The sequence below is a fragment of the Ambystoma mexicanum genome, chromosome 5p, assembly GCF_040938575.1.
Source record: "Ambystoma mexicanum isolate Mex_15411 chromosome 5p, UKY_AmexF1_1, whole genome shotgun sequence".
In the NCBI taxonomy this organism is placed as follows: domain Eukaryota; kingdom Metazoa; phylum Chordata; class Amphibia; order Caudata; family Ambystomatidae; genus Ambystoma; species Ambystoma mexicanum.
Genome location: NC_090930.1, coordinates 1,357,124,153 through 1,357,144,917, shown reverse-complemented (window position 1 = coordinate 1,357,144,917; position 20,765 = coordinate 1,357,124,153). Strand labels below are relative to the sequence as shown.

The 20,765-nt window shown below is 47.3% G+C and overlaps 1 protein-coding gene across 22 annotated transcripts in view; it reads left to right on the top strand.

Annotated features, from left to right (window-relative positions):
- The window catches only part of CTNND2 (catenin delta 2), a 3,553,726-nt gene that overhangs the window by 2,209,506 nt on the left and 1,323,455 nt on the right, over positions 1–20,765 (top strand). For 13 of the 22 annotated variants that reach the window (XM_069613767.1, XM_069613768.1, XM_069613765.1 and 10 more), the window contains 2 exons: positions 16,761–16,838; positions 20,056–20,374. In XM_069613767.1, the coding sequence (XP_069469868.1) occupies positions 16,761–16,838; positions 20,056–20,374 (397 nt within the window). The remainder of the gene's footprint in view (positions 1–16,760; positions 16,839–20,055; positions 20,375–20,765) is intronic. The other 9 variants (XM_069613771.1, XM_069613773.1, XM_069613776.1 and 6 more) reach the window with 3 other exon arrangements.

The window sequence follows — 20,765 nt, the reverse complement described above, 5'->3', positions numbered from 1 at the left end:
GGGAGAGGAAGAGAGAAAACAGAAGCAAAGAGGAGGGTCTTGAGGTGCTTCCAAAACCGAAGATGGTTCTCCTCAAGTTTTAGTGAGGCAGGGAGCCAGTTCCAGAGGGATTCTTCAGCAGAAGAAAGAGATCTACCACCAACTTTCTGCTTAGATAAGCGACTAACCCTGTGGGAGATGAGGCGGATGAGCGAAGAGCTCGAGAAGGAAGATATTTAGGAAGACAGAGTTGAAGGTATTAAGGCCCCAGGCCCCAGAAGGCCTTGTGGACAATGCAGAGGATTTTGAACTTAATCATCGCCGCCACTGGGAGCCAGTACAGAGATTTCAGTCCTGGAGAGATACAATTCCTGAGCTTGAGGCCAAGGACAAGTCTTGCAGTCCTGTTTTGGATGAGTTGCAGAGGGCGGAGAGTAGATGCAGGCAGATTTAGAAAGAGGCAGTAATCCAACTTGGAGAGAACCAGAGCTCTGGAGACGGTGAGTTTATGGGGGAAGGAGAGGAAAGGAAGAATACATCTGAGGAGGTGTAGCTGGTAGTGTGACTTCTTAGAGACATCAGAGATATGAGGGTAGAAGGAAAGGGTGGAGTCGAAGATGAACCAGAGGTTTTTAGCCTCACAGGTGGGAGCACGAAGAGGACCAATGGAGGCAGGCCAGAGAGTGACAGGAAATGAGGGAGTAGGTGTGCCAATGAGGGGAATCCCGCTCTTAGCGGCAATAAGTCAGAGATCACTGGCGGCACACCACTCCTGAATGGCGGACAGATAGTCAGAGATGAGAGAAGGAGAAGAGGTGGCAGAAGGGAGCCTGAAAATGAGTTGAGTGTCATCCACATAGCACTGAAAATTGGGGCAGAGAACGGCAATGCATTGGGCAAGAAGGGCAGGTATTGGTTGAACAGCCAGGGAGAGAGGTTAGAACCCTGGGGAACACCACAGGTAGAGATAGAGATAGAGGAGAGGAAGGATCCAAGTTGGACCTGGGAGGGTCAATGGGAGAGGAAGGAGGTCAGCCAAGCCAGAGCCTGATTGGTGATACCCAGGTTATCCCAGAGACAGTTGAGTAGGATGGCATGGTTGACTGTGTCAAAGGCAGAAGAGAGATCAAGTAAGATGAGGACACAGGGGGTGCTGGAGTCAAGGTTGGAGAGTAGGTAAAGCTATTGTGGACCTTAACAAAAAATGTCCTTGCAGTGGAGAAAAGGGTGGATGAAGTGGAAACCACAATAAGTGAGAAGGGGCATGAACAGGATGAGCTAGCACAGCAAATTATCTCCAACAGAGGGAGCGGGTCCTTACCAACCAGGAAGATGCCAAAAATAGATCCCGGCAGAATAACATATGCATTTGTGGGATCCCCAAGTCAATACCGGATGTGGAATGTGGACCTGCAGGAATATGTAGTGGTGCTGTTCCAAAATTAACTGGACAGCTGAGCGGTAGATCACCCTGGACAGGACCCATTGCGTGTATTCTTCATACCAGCTGAGCAAGAATTTGACTCCTGATGTCGGGGTATGTTGGGGGTGTGGGCAGAGGTGGGGGTGTTGGCAGGGGGTTGCCCAAGTCAGAAATGTTCAGGGGAGAAAAGACAGAAGGATATTTTGAAAAACTAATCTTCTGTCTTTTCTCCTTCAAACATTTTTAACTCCTTCTTTTAACCCCAATCCCTAACTGGTTTTGTCCAAAAAGACCGAATTGAAATGACCTACCGAAACAAATGTTCTAAAAAAAGGTACCACCAAATGTTCTACCCTCCAAAATTTCGACTTTCCTCTTTAAAAAAAAAGAAAAAAGTGTTGCGGGGCTGCAGGGGTGACCCCCGCAACCTCGCTCAATATACTGTGACCGGGGGTAACCCCGCAGCTGTCCTGAAGTCCCATAAAAAAAAGAAAGGACCTTGCACACTGGTTCACAATCACAGAAGTGAAAGGGAACAGGCATTGCAGGGACCAGTGTGTCGGAGGCACGGTAAGTAGCGGGTGGGGTTGGTTGTGTGTTGGGGGTGTGGGCAGGGGTTTGTCCAAGTCAGAAATTTTCAGGGGCGAAAAGATTGAAGGTTATTTCGAAAGGGGGCGTAGCTAACAAGCCTTGCGACAGGCTGTGTTTTCCGAGGTCTCCCACGGATCCGTAATTATCCTGGAATTCTCGTAGAAGGAAGAAGGCACCCACAATTCTTTTGCGGAATCACAAGTGTAGGAATGGAAGCAGCATGCTGCCACTGAGCTGTAGCTCAATCTGTTGCACCTGAAGCAAGATACGAGCCATATAAGCATGACAGAGTCCCGAGTCATGAAGGGCAAGATGGCTACCCTCTAATGACAAAGGAATCGAAATTCGGCGAGCCTGCACCGTAACGACAGACAATAGATACTTATATGGAATCGATCCAGAACGCAACGACTGCAGAGCCAGAATGAGGACGAGCCGGGTCCCTGCACTGTGACACAAGAACAGTGTGTGGCTCGGTGCGGTTTGGAGACTGCTGACCATGTGCGTGCCTACAGGGACGGGAGCCAGGAGGCAGTCTTCCTCGCCTGAAGATCGCATTGGGACGTAGGTAACTGATACAAATTACTGTAACAAGCCTAAACAAACACTGCAAGTCCCGTGGGACTGCAACTGGTGCTTGAAAAAAAGAGGAGGAAAAAAAATAATAAAGAAAAAGAAAACGAAGAAGTCCACCGCTATTGGAGCCCCGGGCAGCACTGACACACACAGCAAGGGGTGTCTCAGAAGCGGAGACTGCAGCGGTAGTACTGGAGGCATAGAAGCGAACGTTATCTTCGTTCGGCATGCTGAAGCGTAAAATAGAGATGGGCTCTGGGTGATTCAGCAGACCAGGCAGACGGTGACAACATTACTCGGTTGCCCAGACGCTGGGATTCCTGCACCACAACAACGCACAAAGGTCCAGTAACTGGTGGGGCAATATATTCATGATTGGTGCAGTCCCCAAAAGACGGAAGCAGCTAGATGGAAATCGGTTACTCGAAACGTACTGACCTACGCTAAATACACAGAAAGATCAAGTATATGGAGGCAAGGTTCCGCTGCGCAGGGAGTCCATAACCCAGATTGCGTGCCCTGAGGGCCCCGAAAGCACCAGAAAGGGGGAGAGTTGTCTCTGGGCAAAACAAGATAAGCTATAAACAAGGTTAATGCAGACAACCTACAGCTAAGTGAACTGGCACTGAATGCACACAGCAGTGCGATACTCTTTATGAGGGACACATCAGTGGCTATTGTTGAGGTAATACAAGACAGAATCCTGCATGTGCGGAACCCATGGACACAAAAGACACTCTGCAAGGCACATCAGTAACGAATATATGGCGGCACAAACAGGGCCTCCGAACGCTATGGCTGTGTAACTGGAGCACAGAGGAACCTGAGGGATAGTGAGAGCAAGACAGGCACAACATGGGCGAACTCACTGTACAAAGGCGAGAGGCACAGGTTGAGGAGACACGAAAACTGAGAGCGGGGGAAAGCACCAGAGTGAGGGACTAAATCGAGCGCATGGTGCAAGGCTGGGGAGGAACCAGCAACCTATGAGAATCACGTGATTAGGGGGCCTTCTACTACGGTGCACGTTGGAAGAAGAGACGCGAGGCGCTGATTCTGAAGATACATAACTGTGGACTCCAAACGAAATTGAGGGATGGTGCCATATTACACAGGTATTATCCGGGTTGTATAAGCAACCTGCAGCTCGGGCAGACCCTCATTGGTACACCGACAGCTCCCAAACAGAACCAAGCAACAGACGAGCCGGGACAGGCAGAAGGGCCCGAAAGGCTAGCTCCAGTTACTGTGAACTGATACACAAAGCGGCACCAAGATGGCGTTAAATTGCCCAAAACAAAAGGGAAACAATCAACAATGGAGGAATTTACCAAAACACCTCAGTCAACCGAGGGGGCCAGGAATAGGGAAAAAAGCCTACAAATGGACAATGCACCAGCACGCAATGATCAACAGATCCTAGACGCTATAGCGGACCTGAAAATTGCATGGGAAACCAAGTTGGAGGCAGCCATGGTTGAACTTAAAACATCACTGGATCTTAAAATTGTAGCGGTGCAAGAGGAGGTAAACTTGCTGAGACAAGACGTAAAGAAATCAGCAGAACGCACAGGCAAACTGGAGAAGGAAGCAAGCTCAAACACTCCCGCTTGCACGTTGCATGCCTCAGAGATCCACATACTGCGACAACAAGTGTGCAACCTGGGAAACAGAGCAGAGGAAGCTGAAGGACGGGCCCGCAGAAACAACATACGCATTGTGGGGCTCCTGGAAGGAGAGGAAGGACCAAACCCCACGGACTACATTGAGACCATGCTGCTTCAAGAAATTGAAGGAGGGGCACTAACCCAGTAGTTTGCGGTGGAGAGAGCGCACAGAGCCCTAACAAGGAAAGCGCTGCCAGGACTCCCCCCTCACCTCCCGATAATTGCCAAAATCTTTAATTATCGAGACAGAGAGAAGATCCTGGAATTCTTCCCAAATCAGAGGGCAGCTGCAACCATAATGCCGTACCCAGACTATACACTCCTGGTGCAGAGGAAGCAACTGAACTATGGGACTGTGAAGAAAAGGCTGCAAGATGCGAGCTTCAAGTACAAGCTGATGTACCCGGTGAAACTGAAAGTGTTTCACAGGAACAGAGCTCTCTTTTTCGAAACCCCAGAGGAGGCGACGGAATGGCTGGATGGACAGAATTGCCCATCAGGGACGGACACACAGAAGGAGGACGGAACAGAGAAGTGAAGCAGTGGCTCCAGAGGTTGAGGTGCTGTATAAACTAAGACACTGGGACTTGAATATAAGATAGAGTAAACATAAACTGAGAAATGGGTTAGGTTTTTAAGGAGAAGAATATTAGTGAGCATAACATAATGAGCACAACTGCAGGAGATACAAAAGACCCACTATCACACCCCAATAGTTAGTTTAGATAGGTTACCAGTAGTGTGGTAACCTCCTGCTGAGTTCCTAGTACCGGCAAGCCGAGATAGGACTAAATACGGGATTGCCTGAGATCCAGTGATGGAGCTGGGCAACGGTTGGGGACGGGTAGGGTGGGGGGAGGGAGGGAGAGGAGTTGGGGGGTTTGCAGTGTTTTTAGTTGGGGGACGAGCTTACACACATGCGCGCCTGGGCTTGAAGCATGCATGACGAGGAGGGACAATGGAGGGGACCGGGTATGGTTGAAATATGGGGGACCTTAAGATAGTTACCTGGGATGTCAGGGGCCTCAACAGTTACCTGATGAGGAACAAGATTATGATGTATCTAAGAAGGCAGAAAATAGATATAGCCCTAATACAGGAAATACATCTCATGAAAGAGAAACAAGAGGTGATACAGAGGAAATGAAAAGGGACCATCATAGGTGCAACATACTCAGCTTATGCCAGAGGGGTGATCTTGGGTAGCACCACATGTCCCTTTCCAACTGCTACAGACCACAGTGGGTGGCGGATGGGAGGATGGTGGCAATAAGGGGATTGATAGAAAATACAGAAATATGCATTATCAATACATATGCCCCGAAACAAGACACAGTGGCTTACTTCAAGACCCTATATAGCAAAATGAGCCCATACCTGGGAGATGCAGTGATATGGGGAGGCGACTTTAACTGCACGTTAGACCCAAGGGTAGACAGGCCAGACAGGAAATCAGACAAACCCACCCCTGCTGCCAAAACCTTACAGACCCTGTTGGTAGACCTCCGACTAGAGGATATGTGGAGGTTACACCACCCACACGATAGACAGTATTTGCATTACTCTGCCCCACAGAACTTGTACACAAGACTAGACTATATATTTGCCTCACAGGAGATGACGGCGAAAATAGTGCAATCAGAGTTCAAAGCGAGGGTCCTCTCGGACATGGCAATATCTGCCTCCAAGAGCTAGGATTCCAACGTGGCGACTTAGAGCTGAAGCATTGAAAGACACAGTGTTCAGGTAGGACCTGAGAGAAGAAATTATACAATACTTTGAAAATAACACTGGGATTGTTGAATCGGCCGGCACTCTATGGGAAGCATTTATGGTGGTGGTGATAGGATCGGCTATAGCCAAATCCAAAGGGCTGCAGGGAGTCATACTAAGGGAACTGCAGAAGGCAGAGGCAAAACTAGAGTCAGTTTTGGGTAAAGGAGGTAACTCCCAGGAGGACCATGAAACCATAAACCAATTGCAGCAGGAATGTGCAGGGCACTGGGAGAGATTGTGTAATCTAAACTATAAGAAATACATGGAGAGACAACAAGCGGGGGCGACAAGCCGGGGAGATTGCTAGCATGGTTGTATAAAAGCGAGACCCTCCCAGACCAACTATCAGAGCATTAATGGGGGAGAGTGGGCAAATATTGGATACCCAAGAGGTCGTGAACGGAGAGTTCCTTGAATTCTATAAACGATTGTACGGGGACGTAGGAGGGGGCAAAAAGTAGTGAGATAAGGGAAACATTAGAGGATATTGGCCTGAAAAAAATAAGTGCTGAAGAGTGTGAGAACCTAGATGCCCCAATTACATTTGAAGAATTAGAAACGCTGGTGGAGCAACTACCCACCAGCAAGACCCCGGGAGCGGATGGACTCCCCAGTGAGTTTTACAAAATGTATAGGAAAGAAGTGTTCCCCTCGCTGCTTGCGATGTTAAACAAAGCATTTGAAACAGGGACACTACCAGAATCCCTGAGAGAGACGATCATTATCCCACTCCCCAAACCTAATAAGCCAAGCACGGACTGTGGGTCCTATAGACCGTTGTCAATGCGGAACCAGGACAGCAATATACTCACGGCTGTGTTGGCAAACAGAATGAGACAGGTCATAAGCAGATTAATACACCCTGATCAGTCCGGATATGTCCCGTAAAGAAGCATATCGGACAACCTCAGACAACTTCACCGGGTCATAGAGAACACAATAGGAGACTCGAGCAAGATTGCAGTCATATTACTAGATGCAGTGAAGGCCTTTGACTCTGTCAAATGGCATTAGCTGATGGCATCTCTAAGAGAATATGGGATGGGACCCGGGTACCTTAATTGGGTGAAATTATTATACAGTGCACCGCTAGACAGAGTAAAAATGGGAGCGATCACCTCGGAGAAGTGGCAACTCAGTAGGGGCACCAGACAGGGATGCCCTCAGTCCCCAATGCTGTACATCCTAGCATTGGAACCCCTAGCGATATACTTGAGACAACAATATGAGGAAATCGGGATTTATACAAAAGGGGGACCACACTTAATCTCATTATATTCAGATGACATGTTACTATACTTGAGATACCCTGAGGAAAATCTTCAGTACATTCTAGAAGCAATGGAGCGTTTTGTGTTGCTCTCTGGCATTGCAGTTAATCCCAAGTAATCATGCATATTCCCCCTGGGGAGATATATAGGGGTCACACGGGAACAACTGCCAGTCTTACAAATACCGTGGGAGACCAGCACGTTCATATACCTGGGGATTGACATTTATCACACGGTGGAAGCAGAATATAAACACAACACCTCAAAAGCGGTATTGAAAATTGAAAATAGAATGAGGTTCTGGACTAAGCTCTTCTTGGCCATGATGGGGAGGGGGGCGCTGTTGAAGATGGTGGTATTGCCTAGGATACTACATTTTTTTGGGAACATACCATATATGACACCAAAGCGTTTCTTTGTTAAACTCCAGAGCATATGCAGTGACTTTATTTGGCATGGAATTAGGAACAGAATTTCCCTATGGAAGTTACAGAACACGTATGATAAAGGGGGTATAAACTGCCTAATTTTGAGATCTATTATTGGCCAGTCAACTGCAATACATGGCCAAATGGTTAACGGAAGACCTGACATCAGAGTCCAGACTGTTGAGATCGGAGTGTGCCCCGTTTTTTCTGAAAGAAGTGATATTGATGCCCAAACCTGAGCTAAGAGGGCGCCTGGAGATGTTGGAATTGGGTTGGAAGATATGGAGCAAAGCTGGTCAGGTCATGGAGAACCCAACCCTGTGTTCTCCGCAAGTGCCGCTAGTGGCATTGACTGGAGGAGACGTGCAACTGAGGAAGACGATTTGTAGACACTGGGAACTGGTGGGGATCGCAAAAGTGGGAGACATATGGCAGGAAGGGGAAATACAGGAATTTGGGGTGCTGGTAGAGGAAACCGGCTTACATGTAGGGCAGCATATTACTTATTCTAGAATGGTACGGCGGATCAGAGAGACATGGTCTGAAATAATACTGGCAGATCAACCTGACACGGCCATAGAAACAATATATGATATAGCAGAGGGAGGGCATGAGGTTTCTCGAATCTATGAGCTGCTGATGTCCAGGGTGAGGAAGGAAGTGGCCCAATTAAGGTGAGATTGGGAAGAGGAAGCCGGGTAACTCATGAGTGACGGACTATGGGAGCGGACTCAAGGGTACCATAAAAAAGTATCCAGGAATGCGAGGCTACAACAAATACAGCTATATGTAACCCACAGGGCATACATGACTCCCCCTAGGATAGCTTGGTTTAAGAACGCTGAACGACAGACATGCCCCAGATGCGGAGAAGAAAACGCAGGGATGACACACATGTGTTGGGCATGTCCAGAAATTGGAACTTTCTGGGGAGAAGTAGCCAACATATTAAATGAGAAAGGTATTAAGCTAAACGTTGAATCAGTGTGGGCATGCATGGTAGGGGGTTCCCTAGACTGCACAAATTTAAACATGTAAGCAAGCTTAAGGACTTGGCATATATACTTGCCAAGCGCAGAATTGCCATGGGGTAGAAAGCATACAACCGACCGAAGGTGGAAGTTTGGTGGAGTGACCTCCAGAAATTGACCGAAGCCGAAACAGCAGTATGGCATGAAGCGGCTGGTAGGGGAGGGGAGGACGATGCAGAAACCCTGATGGCCTGGAAACACTTAGTGGCCACATTGTATGGGTCCACCCAGGACTGCTTAAGCGATCAGGAAACTTTTGAGAATATGGAAGGGGAGGTTCCCCCGGAGGAAAGAGAAGCAGAATGCCAAGTGGAGTAGGCTCAAGTTGTCAAGTTGGGGGGAGGGTAAAGGGTAAGCGGTAGATACTTAACAATATGTACATGATGCTAAAGTATTATGATACATAATGCTGGTTTTGTTGAATATTGATTGTTTGTTGTAAAAAAACAATAAAACTGTTTTTCAAAAAAAGATTATTTTGAAAAAATAATCTTCAGTCTTTTCTCACTCGACCATTTTTAACCTGGTCTTTCAACCCCAATCCATCCTAACTAGAGTTCATCTTATGAGCTGAAGGAGGAAATTGTACGGGCAACACAAAAACCGGTACGGTTTTGGGATACCCCGCTAACACTCTGATCAGGATCTGGCCCAGGTAACCTTACTGAAGCAGAAACGACGGCGAATCCTCATCAGCTGGCTCAAATCCAAGGACATGAGATACCGGTGGACGTTCCCATGAGGCTTGCGTTTTGAGCGGAAAGGTCAGCTATACACCATCCCCAAAGTAGAGGAGGTCACTGAGTTGATGGAGGGGGATGGTGTAAGGAAGGCATGGCTTCAACAGTAAGACAGACACAAGGGCCCACAGTTCAAGAGTGTTTATTGAACTTCAACAAAGGGTTTGCTAAATGCCTATCTAAGCCTAAATCTAACGATGGGAGCAAGCTATAACCATGAAATAATAATAACGAAGTCCTGGTAGTGTCTTGTCAAAAAAAGGGGCCTATACTACAAAAATCAATTGCCAATCCTTACCTCTAAATACAAATAGTGTGGGGAACAATGTTATGAAAGGAAAGAAGTGTTCAAAATTATGTCAGGTTGTTCAGGCCGTTGGTCTCCCTTCCCCACATTTCCAGCACTGGATAAGCCGTTTCACTTGAGCATAGCAGTCTCTGGCTGCTTTAGCACCAGGATACAGTTAAAAACAATGTCCTTCTCCTCCTTTGGATTTGCACATGTATTCACTTTGGGTGACTCACTATTCACCCCGGATTCCCATTAAGCCAGGCTCAGATCCCCTTTCACAATGTCATCACCTTAGATCCTCCCATCCATGCTCATATCCCTTTGGCAAAATGTTCTTAGTGTATTCTTTTTCTCAGGTGACTCGCGGTTTAAACCAGATCCCCTCAGCTGGGCTCAGATCCATTTTCATACAATCAGTCTCCCTCAGTCTGGCTCGGACCAATGTCAGTTTTAGATCAAATATCGAAGACTTTCAAATGTGCACAGGGTTTGGCTTGACCCACTGCAGGACCACTTCGATTTCACAATTCCTCTTATTTTAACCTTTGTCATTTCGAATGAGCACCCATGTGGTGCCGGACCACTCAGTCTATGGTATTGTATTTTAGCTTCAAAGTTCCATCACTCATCTGCTGCTTTAATTATGTTCATGGTGCTCGCCACATACGCTTCATCCACTGTTCTCTTCAATATTCTTTACACAATGTTGCTGCTTGCAACCTTGGTTTCCTCACAGACCGGTTTGGTATCAGTCTCCCCAACTCACTGGCTTTGCTGGCTTCACTGGTGTTGCTTTGTTGTAGGTGCCAAAGACAGTACCACAGCGGCAATCTATTCTCCTCGCCTTTACTGTTGACGTGGGAGAGCCCCAGGTACCTCCGACACACAATATTCTTCACCTTTGATTCTAGGTCTTAGGTTGCTCGTTCTCGAAGGCTCCGGAAAGATACAGGCTTTCGGTGAAAAGGTCCAGGACACTTCCCTCCTTGCAATCCTCTTTGGTCTTGTCATCTTCCACCTTGTAATAAACTGCCATCTTGGAACTGCTGCTTCCTTGCGTGCTTTGCCTTGCTCAGGGTGTGCTCTCGTGCTCCGCCTTTCATCCGTGTGGCAAAGTGTGATGGAAGTCAGGTGTGTGTAATGATCAGTAATTGCCTGACCCTGCCTGACCATTGTAGTGGGACACTTCGGGTATACGGCTCGGGTGTTAGTCCATTTTCTTTCACAGCGAGCTCTCTGTGGGAAAGTGTTCATGTTGAGGAAGGTGGGGGGGTTTGAACTCCTAAGTATCTCACCGGGTAGGGTGGGGTATAGGTTGTACAAGGAAGGGGATACCGTGTCTTGCCATCCATCCGGTGTACCACTTCCAGTCCCGAAGAACCCTCATCCAGTTGATCCTCCTGCACTGGTCCAACCCAGGAACTGCATCCAAAAGCGACGGCCGTGTCCTGGCCACCTGGATGACAGGTCCCCGGGGACCAGTGGGTAAGACCTTCAAGTTTCTCACAATAGAGTGCAGAGTCCTAAGGACCCAGATGGGAATCTGGATGGTAACTTGTCCGCAGCACCCATCCCCATGAGGGAGAAATGGAAGATGGTCCGTCTGCATCCGAAAGGAAGAAGGGGCTCCGAAATGCAGCCTCCTCCTGACCATCGTTGAAGGTCAGACAGGGCGTTCTTGGGAGGTCATGCACCTTGGGAGGGGCCTTGGGAGGTTGGCTCACTTATCGGCCATGACAGTGCCAGTAGTACTTGGAGTGAGACAAATTGTTTTTTTCTCACATTCGGAAAAAATCTGAGGGGGGTGGGTAGGGTGCTGGAAAGTAGCCCCATATTACCTGGGCTGTTTAGTAGAGCCTGGTGAATGGAAATTATGTTCATACCATTTTATTATGAAAGTTTAAAGGGAGTTTTCCTGTCGGCCTGGTCGCATTTATAGCAGGGGTTTTCTGTCAGCCTTTTTGCGTCATGAAGGATTGCAATTGGACATTGACTGCTGAGGTACAATTGGTTTACATGAATGTCTAGGGCCTAAACTCGCTGATCAAGAGACGATCAATCCTGAGGTGTTTAATGGAGTTGCAGGCCTCTGGTGTATGCCTGCAAGAGACACATCAGCTCCCCAAAAATAAGGCTCGTATGAGACACAGAGTTCCCCAAACAATATTTTGCATCTAGTGGCACCAACAAAAAGGGGGGCTGCATTCTTGATTTCAAAGGGTAAAGGCTTCGGCAAGTGATTTCAAAATAAAGATCTAGAAGGTCGATACTTGGTCTTGGGGGGGCTATTACTGGGTCAGCTGGTCACCTTGATAGCGTTGTATGTGCCAAATGAGAAGCAGGGCCAGTTCATAACAGATCTGTTGGGCAAGTTAATGGGGTGGTGTGTGGTCAAGATGTTGGTGGGGGGACTTTAATTGCATTATGGATGCCTCCTTGGTCAAAACACCCCCCCCCTTTAAAGTCTGTGCTTCATTCACTGTTCAGCTTCCCACAGCAAGCACGGAAGGAGAATGCCTCCCCTCATGCATTCCTCAATCCCTTCACCTTGCGCTAGCTTATGGCAGCTATTGCACTCGCTAGCTACAGAGCCCTAAGTACTCAGACTGTGGAGTAACGGCCTGATTGTTGCCCTTGCACATACACTGGACTTTGCTGTGTCTGCAGTGTAGAGGGGTCTTATCATGTCCCTTCCTCAATCGCCCCTCCGGACCAACCACCCCCGCAGCATTGAACTTCTACTAGATTCACCTCTGCACCTTGCTCCTGAACGGACTTCCCCGGTTGTATTTCAGTGGTTCCCTTATGACGGGGATTTGGGGGGAAGTGCACCACCCCCAATCACCTCTCCCCCGATTCTCCCTCTGTGGTTGAAACTTTCTTCCCTTTGCAGGCTGCGGCATCCGCTCCAAACTCATCGTCACAACACTGGTACCTGGGGGGAGCCTAGAACTGTCTTTCCTGTCACGCATCTGATTTATCTCTCCCTCGCTGCCCACAGTCCGTCCCTCTTGCACTCCAACACCTTATTCACCTGCCAGGCTTTCTCCTCGCCTTCAACGCGGAGGCTGCCCTTTCACCTGGAGCTCGACCCAACTCCTGCTTTGACTTCCACGCAGTCTCCCATCCACATCCAGATCACTTCGCCCACCTGTAGGCCTCTCCGTCTGGTTCTAGGGAGACTAACAGGCTCCTTGGGCAACACTCGAATGCAGATGGACCATCCTTTTCTCAATAGGATCCGCCCCAATCCTCCATTTTTGTTTTCCCTCAACTGTCTAATGTTGAGCTCCTTCTTCACCGGACCACAGTCCTTTTGGTTTTTCATGCCCAGGGAGGTTGTTTCCCCTGAAAATCCTTAGAATCGGTGTCGCACGAGAGCATCAGTTATGCTCTTCTCCTGACGGAAGCCATTTTGGAATCCAGGTGTAACCTTTCCTAATTATACGTGTGACAGCCAGCTCTTGGTTGGTCTGAAACCAGGAGACACTAACACATCATGTAAGAATCTGAGTAGCCTCGGGATAATTAAACAATGGATGGATAACAACTTCCTAAAGGTAAATCTGGATTGGATATACTAATAATAAATGAAAAACCTAACATCTGGTCCCCATTGAGCTGGCTGGACAGCTGTTGAACATGTCCTAACCCAAAACATGAGGTGAAAAACGTGGGAATCATCTTTGATAACTAATTCTCAAAGAGAGGCAAATCCTAAAGAGGATGTTTCCCTGCTTCTAAGTGATGAGAAAACTGAGGCCAATATTGCCCTACTTAACTTACCCCCATCAGATCATGGCGATGAATGTCTTGGTCTCCTCATGGATTGATTTCGATAATAGTATTTATCTGGGTCTTCCGAAATCTTCTATCCAGCAATTGCAACGAGTTCAGAACGCCATGGCATCCTTCTGAAAGTAAAGAAAACGTGATTATGTCTCACTGGCTTTATGTATTGGCAGCCAGTGCAATTTGCGTAAAGTATTGAAATGAAAGGTATTGGTATTGTGTTAAAGAGCCTTCAGCAGCTTCCCCTAAGCCCCCTTTTTAGTAAACTGAAACCTTATATACCTTTAAGCCCTTTAATATCTAGCTTGGACAGACAGGTACTTATCCCCAAATATCGTAGCGAGCGAGTAGGTGGCCGTACTTTTACAGTGCAGGCGGCCAAAAGATGGAACGATTTACCCCGCTCTCTCCATATGGTGACTAACCTACTAACATTCCGGAAATCCTTGAAAACACATCTGTGTAATCTACCTTAATTTACCGTTTCTGCTTAGCTCATATGGTATCCGTTTAGACAGTGCCACGATAGCCCTGTGTGTGATAGTGTGCTTTATAAAGTCTCCTACCACTACCAATACCACTACTATATTATTCGATGCATCAAAGAGTTAATTTAGAGCCTGACATGGGAAAGGTGGTGAGAGGGTAGGCATCACGGATGCCCACGTTTTCACCACTTTCTAATATCCTCATCCAAGGTGGTTGTTGCATGTATTGAAACGTGAGGATGTGATTTCTGTGGGGACTTTTTACAATTTCTACCTCCATATTGGTGGTGGAGGTAAAAATAAACACATTTTTAAGGTGAAATACCAACTTCTAATATGTTGGTGTTCATTTCCAGTGGTATCCACTGGAAATGAACACCAACATATTAGAAGTTGGTATTTCACCAATAAAAATGTATTGCCAGGGAATACCACTGAAGGTAAAAATAAACTTGCTTGTAACGTGGCGTGTGCAAAAACAGCAGGCACATTGCAAATACAACCTGTTTTTGCATTACGTCCAAGGCTGAAATGTCATTCTTAGTCCATGTTCTGCCTCATTTGCACAGTCACATCTCCGGCACTGTTAGTGGGGTCATACTTGTTGTTGTAGGATAGGTGAATGTGTGTGATGTGCAGCAGAGATGCGTGTGGTGGCTTATGCTTGTGAGCGAGGGGTCTGCGTGCCTTTTGGACATCTCTGCACATGTTGAATTGCCCTATTTCCGGTAGAAGCCACACAGACATATGTTTCACTCGCAGCACCTTGAGGATTCTGGTTTAGGAGTTACCACACTAACCGTGTGTTTGTGTACTAATGTTTTCTTTTCACCAGTTTCTTGATTTGTTTACTAGACATGTTATATTTTCACTGGAAGTCGTTATCTTCCCTTTACATATCTAATCATTTGCCCACTGTTCGCTATTCAGCACTTTCCACATGAGTGGGCCTTTGGGCCTGACCAGAGCAGCGCCGGCGCTGTTTCACTAGTGCATGGGACTTAGGGTTGCACGAAAAACACTCTAGATAATGGTCTGCAGTTATCAGTGGATTCTTAAATCAGTTATTGTTTTGCATTCACAACACATGTTTGATGTCAACATGCCGGGCTTCTTTATAAGAACCATATTAAAAACCCAACTTCACATTGGCCCTCATTACGACCCTGGCGGAAAGGGGTTTACGCCAGCGTAATGCATGGCGTACCTTTCCGCCTTACTACGAGTTCCCGTAGCGCCATGGTGCTTTTTTCGCCTGGTTTTTCCGGGCGGAAAAATCCATGGCGCTACGGGACCTGTTGTTAATTACGCCACCGTAATTTACGGTGGCGTAATTAACGCCTTCCCCACTCCCATTATACCCTATGGGGCAAAAATGGGAATGGGGAAGGGTAAATGGGGATTGGGGACTTACCGCCCCGCCAAGGTCGGAATGGGGCGGTAAGTCCGCCAACCCCCATGGCGGAGTTGGCAGCTTTGCGCCATGGACCATGGTGCAAATTGCACCATGGTCCTCCGCCAGGGTCGTAATGAGGGCCATTGACTTGCAGAAGAACGTGTACTTGTTTGGAGAGTAACATCAATGTTGAAATTCATTGTCATAGCAACATGTCACACAAGCATAAAGTTTACACACAAGCCATCACTCATAGCTACATGGTATTAATATGCCATTTGCTCTACATTCTTGAAAGCGGTCCCTTCTGTCATTGGAGTTAAGGCGGCACATATATGTAACATGTCATAGATGACGAGAGGAATTTCCATTGGCATAGGACTGTTTCTGGTTCATATTTCTCTGCAAACCTCCCTGAACGCTCATGAAATGCAAATATGGACCTTCTAAAGGAAAACATGTATCATCCAATTGCGAGAAAATGCACTTTCTTCAACTACAGAAATTGTGTCTGAACGCCTTTACGTTACTGGAGTAGGCCAATTGTGTCCAGTAGAGAGAAACCAGATTTGCCATACTTTCCAAACACACATCTTACTCCTGGTTTCACTTGAGACTAAGGGCGGGCCTAATGCACAGAAATGTTTTTATAATGGCGCAGCGCCATTGGAAAATGTTCTGTGAATTGGGCCCTAAATCTGAGAGCACAGTCCCTTCTGCATGACTCAATCTCTGCGAGCGGAAAGTACGTTGTTATGTGGAGGTACTTGAAATAAGACACCGCAAAGGTACAGCTGTTATTGTACACTGTGCTAAACTGATTTGCAATTGTGAGCCACGAGTTCCTATGTATGTTGCTTTTCCGCCTAATGTTCTGCGTCAGTTATTTTCCATTGCAACAATCCATGCAGCAACCTGTTGGAGTGCAGAGTCTGCGCCCATCCATCCTAGAAAGTGCTGTTCTCCTTGTTTGACTCTTTCATTGCCATCGTCATGAGCTCAGCCCTTAGCATACTTGCACAAAGAAGTGATGTTCATGGGAAACACATTGGCCCTGGTACTCCATAGCTGCAAAAGCATGACGCCATTTTGAAAGACTATCACCAACATTCCCTTCATGCTTCTCGAAGCCCCCAGACGTTGCATGACATCAGCTCGGCCTCATTCCAGACTCTGCTCCTGTTCATCTGAACATCCTATATTTGAGGTGCCCCCGTGCTTGCTGTTTTCTGCTTCAAAATGATGTATTTCTTTTTTCTAACATGAGCCATTAGTTCTACTGCTTGAAGTCTCTGTTCCTCACTTTTCAGAGACTGTCCCAGATTTTGATCCTATGTCCCTGATTTTTAAGAGTGTTGTCCCCGATTTCTCTGTGGGAGAGTTGCGAGGTATGTGAACATTCTTTCCAATTCTTCTTTTTCATGCAGTTTGTTGTCTCCACTGGACTTGTAGAATATATGCAAACGCACATGAAATATGTCACGTTGTGTTTAGGAACTCCTCCCTCATCTGATAGGAGATGAGCCATCTATTGACATTGGTACATGGGTTATGACCTGATTAAACACTTCACATTTATAGGAAGAGTTTAGTTTCATAAATTAGCCTTTTAACTGTGGACATTTGAGAGCGCCCTAATCTACGCCCACTCTTTTTGCAAGTTCAAGGGGTTTCTTTTTATTTTTTAAGAGGACATACGTAGTTTTTAGATCCCTTTAAAACAACGCTTATTTGGACCATGTGGCTCCATAAAAGTTGTGTCCGGCCCCATCTCCCATAGAGGCATAGCACACGTAGAGCTTGATGGGTAAGGGCCAACTGCAGTGCTGTGTTTGTGAACCAATACAAAGTAATTGGAACCCATAGCGTCTCCGCAGGTCATAACCACGTCCCTGTTGTAGAAGCAATAATTGTCCCTTAGCTCGGCCTCTGTGCATTAGGTTTACTTTACTTTTGCCCCCCCCCCCCTTTCTATGTTCCTTTTGTTTTCTGTTGTCTACATATCAAAAGTCGTGTGTAAGACGAAGGCGTCTGCCAAAATAAAGACAGTATGGGCCTCTTTACGACCCAGGCGTTAAGGGGTTAACGGCGCCGTAAAAGGCTGCGGCGCCGTTAACCCCTTAACGCCTTACTACGAGGTTCCTTTGCGGCTCCCGACCTTAATGGCTGGTCTGGACCAGCCGTTAAAGTAGGGACCCGCAAAGGGACCTTGATGGCAATTACGGTACCACAATTTGTGGTACCATAATTGCCGCCTTCCCCATTCCCATTGAGCCCTATGGGGCAAAAATGGAAATGGGGACGGGCCATGGAGAAAGGGGGAATTACTGCCCTGCCAACCTTGGAATGGGGTGGTAATTCCCCCTTTCTCCATGGCGGACCCCGGCATGGACCATGGTGCTAATAGCACCATGGTTTAGCGCCGGAGACCCAGGCGGTAAGGCGTTTACGGCGGCGTAAACAGCGCCGACCCTTACTGCCTGATTCCGAGGTCCCTTAGCGCCATGGAGGATTTAACACCTGCTTTTAGCAGGTGTTAAAATCCATGGCGCTAAGGGACCTTGTTGTTAATTACGCCACCGTAATTTACGGTGGCGTAATTAACGCCTTCCCCACTCCCATTATGCCCTATGGGGCAAAAATGGGAATGGGGAAGGGTAAATGGGGATTGGGGACTTACCGCCCCGCCAACCTCGGAATGGGGCGGTAAGTCCGCCAACCACCATGGCGTAAACATTTACGTAAGTTACGCCATGGTGGTAAAGGTACGACCCAGGCGGTAACTTACCGCCTGGGTCGTAATGAGGCCCTATGTGTCGAAGTTTGTCTCTATGGCCATTAGATTAGAGGTAACATTGCCATGGGGACAGCCTCTGTCCGAATACCTGGATCTGGAAAATATGGGCAGCCCGCGAGAGCACACACAGGTGAGAACATGGCAGCTGACTCACCATATGCAGTCAACTGTTGACTTTTTCAGGGAATTTAAACGTTTGGACCCACTGTGTACTTGCACACTTCTTGGCTGCCATTTCATTTCTACCATAATGCGAACGCTCGTTAAAGACGTCGGAACCCTTCCGTGCACGTACCCTTCCGTGCACGTACTCTGTGTCGAGCACATCTGACGTCCCCCAAAGAAGAAGCAGTCTGATCTCGTGTGGTTCTGCAGTGCAGTTGTATGCAGTCCTGCAGGGCGGGCTGATATCAATTTGCCAGATATTGTGGCATCCTTCATGCACAGATGAAGAACACTGCACCTGTGGCCTTCATTGGAAATATGACTTATTATACCCAGTTACACCTAGAGATATCGTGTGTGAATATACATTGTGCATGATACTTTCACAGCCCTAAAATGTTCAGCAAAGTTGGTAATCGCCCATCCTGGTTCCTGTCTGGCAGCAATGTGTTCCTTATTTCAACACCAGCAGTGAGTCCAATGATTACAAAAAAATATCCTTCTGACCTCTGAAGATGCTTCCCCCGCGTGGGATATAAAATGCCACCTGAGCACACAGTGAAGGTGTGCTCTTTCCCCCCTCATCTCTCCCCTCGCCCCACACCCGATCCCCGCCCCCACCTGGATAGCATGTGTAACTGGCTTTCATTAATGGCGTGGAACGCTGAATGATGGGGAGGTCCCAGCGCGATTATTGGGGATGACGGTATGGTCGCCTGCAAACGTGCACTAAATAACACTGCCACCTTGAGGCAACAGAGAGAAGTGCAGGCGAACGTACTGTCATCCCCAATAACCCGCTTAGATCATCCAGAATGATACAGATCAAAGCCCAGTGTGAATGGCAGGCCGTACACATGGCATCTAGAGAAAGTGCTTTTGCATTAGGTGGGGGAGTGGGGCTGCCAGGGGGTAGTCATCACCCGAACAAGCCCAGTGAAATTTCAAAGTGTCACTCTCTGACTGTCCTCGGTTTCCAGACCATCTGAGAGAAAGTTTTAATTTGAAATTCAAAATGTAATAAAAAATAAAGAAAGAGAAGCACATCGGTGCATACACAGGTTTCTTTAAAACATATTTACAAGGGCTCGCCCATGCTGCAACAGGATGATCTTTTCTAAGGGGTTATTTAATTATAGGACATTAAAATGGAGCAGACCTGACTCACCACTGCATGTGCACCTTGCAATGGAGCACAGTACATATGGAGAGTTCTAAGGGGTCATGTGCTCTGCCTGTTGCAGTATATGATGTCATAGAAATGATATACTACATTTAAGGTAAAACATTGCATGCGCTGTTGCACCCCTGCTTGCAGGAGAGCAGCTTTTTTGTGACTCTGCACAGCTGCTGAATTTAGTAGTATGCTGTGACATATCTCAGCTTTGGAGAGAACGTTATAATTTTGTGCTCGCCGAGCCTTTAGCAATTGTATTATTTCATCTTAGGGTAGAATAGAAATTGAACCATTTGTACTGCTGCTTAAGATGTCTGTTTTGATATTAGCGTTACGTTATGTGGGGAAATGAACGTCACTTATGCGTCATTGTACTTGAAGGTTTCAACCATGACTGTTTTTTTTTTCTTATTTTCCTTCTATTTCACACCCCTGTTTATTTGTGTGTATTTTTTCCTCTGCCTAGACCTGGTGAACCATTTCTGTGAACAGGTCCTCAATTTTTTACTTTGTCCCTACTTTCCTGTCGTAGCCCCATCTTCCCCTGGTGTCGACTCCGTACCCTTACAGCGCACAGGCAGCCAGCACGGCACCCAGAATGCAACGGGCACCTTCCAGAGGGGCAGCTATGCTGCAGGCCCGACCGCCAATTACGCAGACCCCTACAGAACGCTGCAGTATTGTCCTTCTGTGGAATCGCCGTACAGCAAATCGGGGCCCGCCATCCCACCCGAAGGGACCCTGGCAAGATCCCCTTCCATTGATAGCATTCAGAAGGATCCCAGGTGGGTGACATTTCTTTCTTTCTCTATTCATGCCATTCATTGCGCGCTCTCCCGCTGCTCCTTGCTGCGGACACTTCTCCTACAGTGAACGAGTTCTTTCACTCTGTCTGTGCTTTTTCCTGAATTCCATTGTTATGTGTTTTTATGAAAATATTATGGAACGCTATATGTGTTGCATTTATATGTGAAATAACATCTTCGGAACTGACAGGAACATGTCTTTCTGTGACCCCAATCAGAACGGGTGCATTGGAGTGTAATCCTGATGAAACACAATGCAAGTTCCAGAATCTTCTGAATGATAGGTGCTTGGGACCGTGCCATTCTCCTATAGTCTAGTCTTGCAGCATTATGGCGACTCTGGTACCAGAACTGGGAAAGTCAATTGACA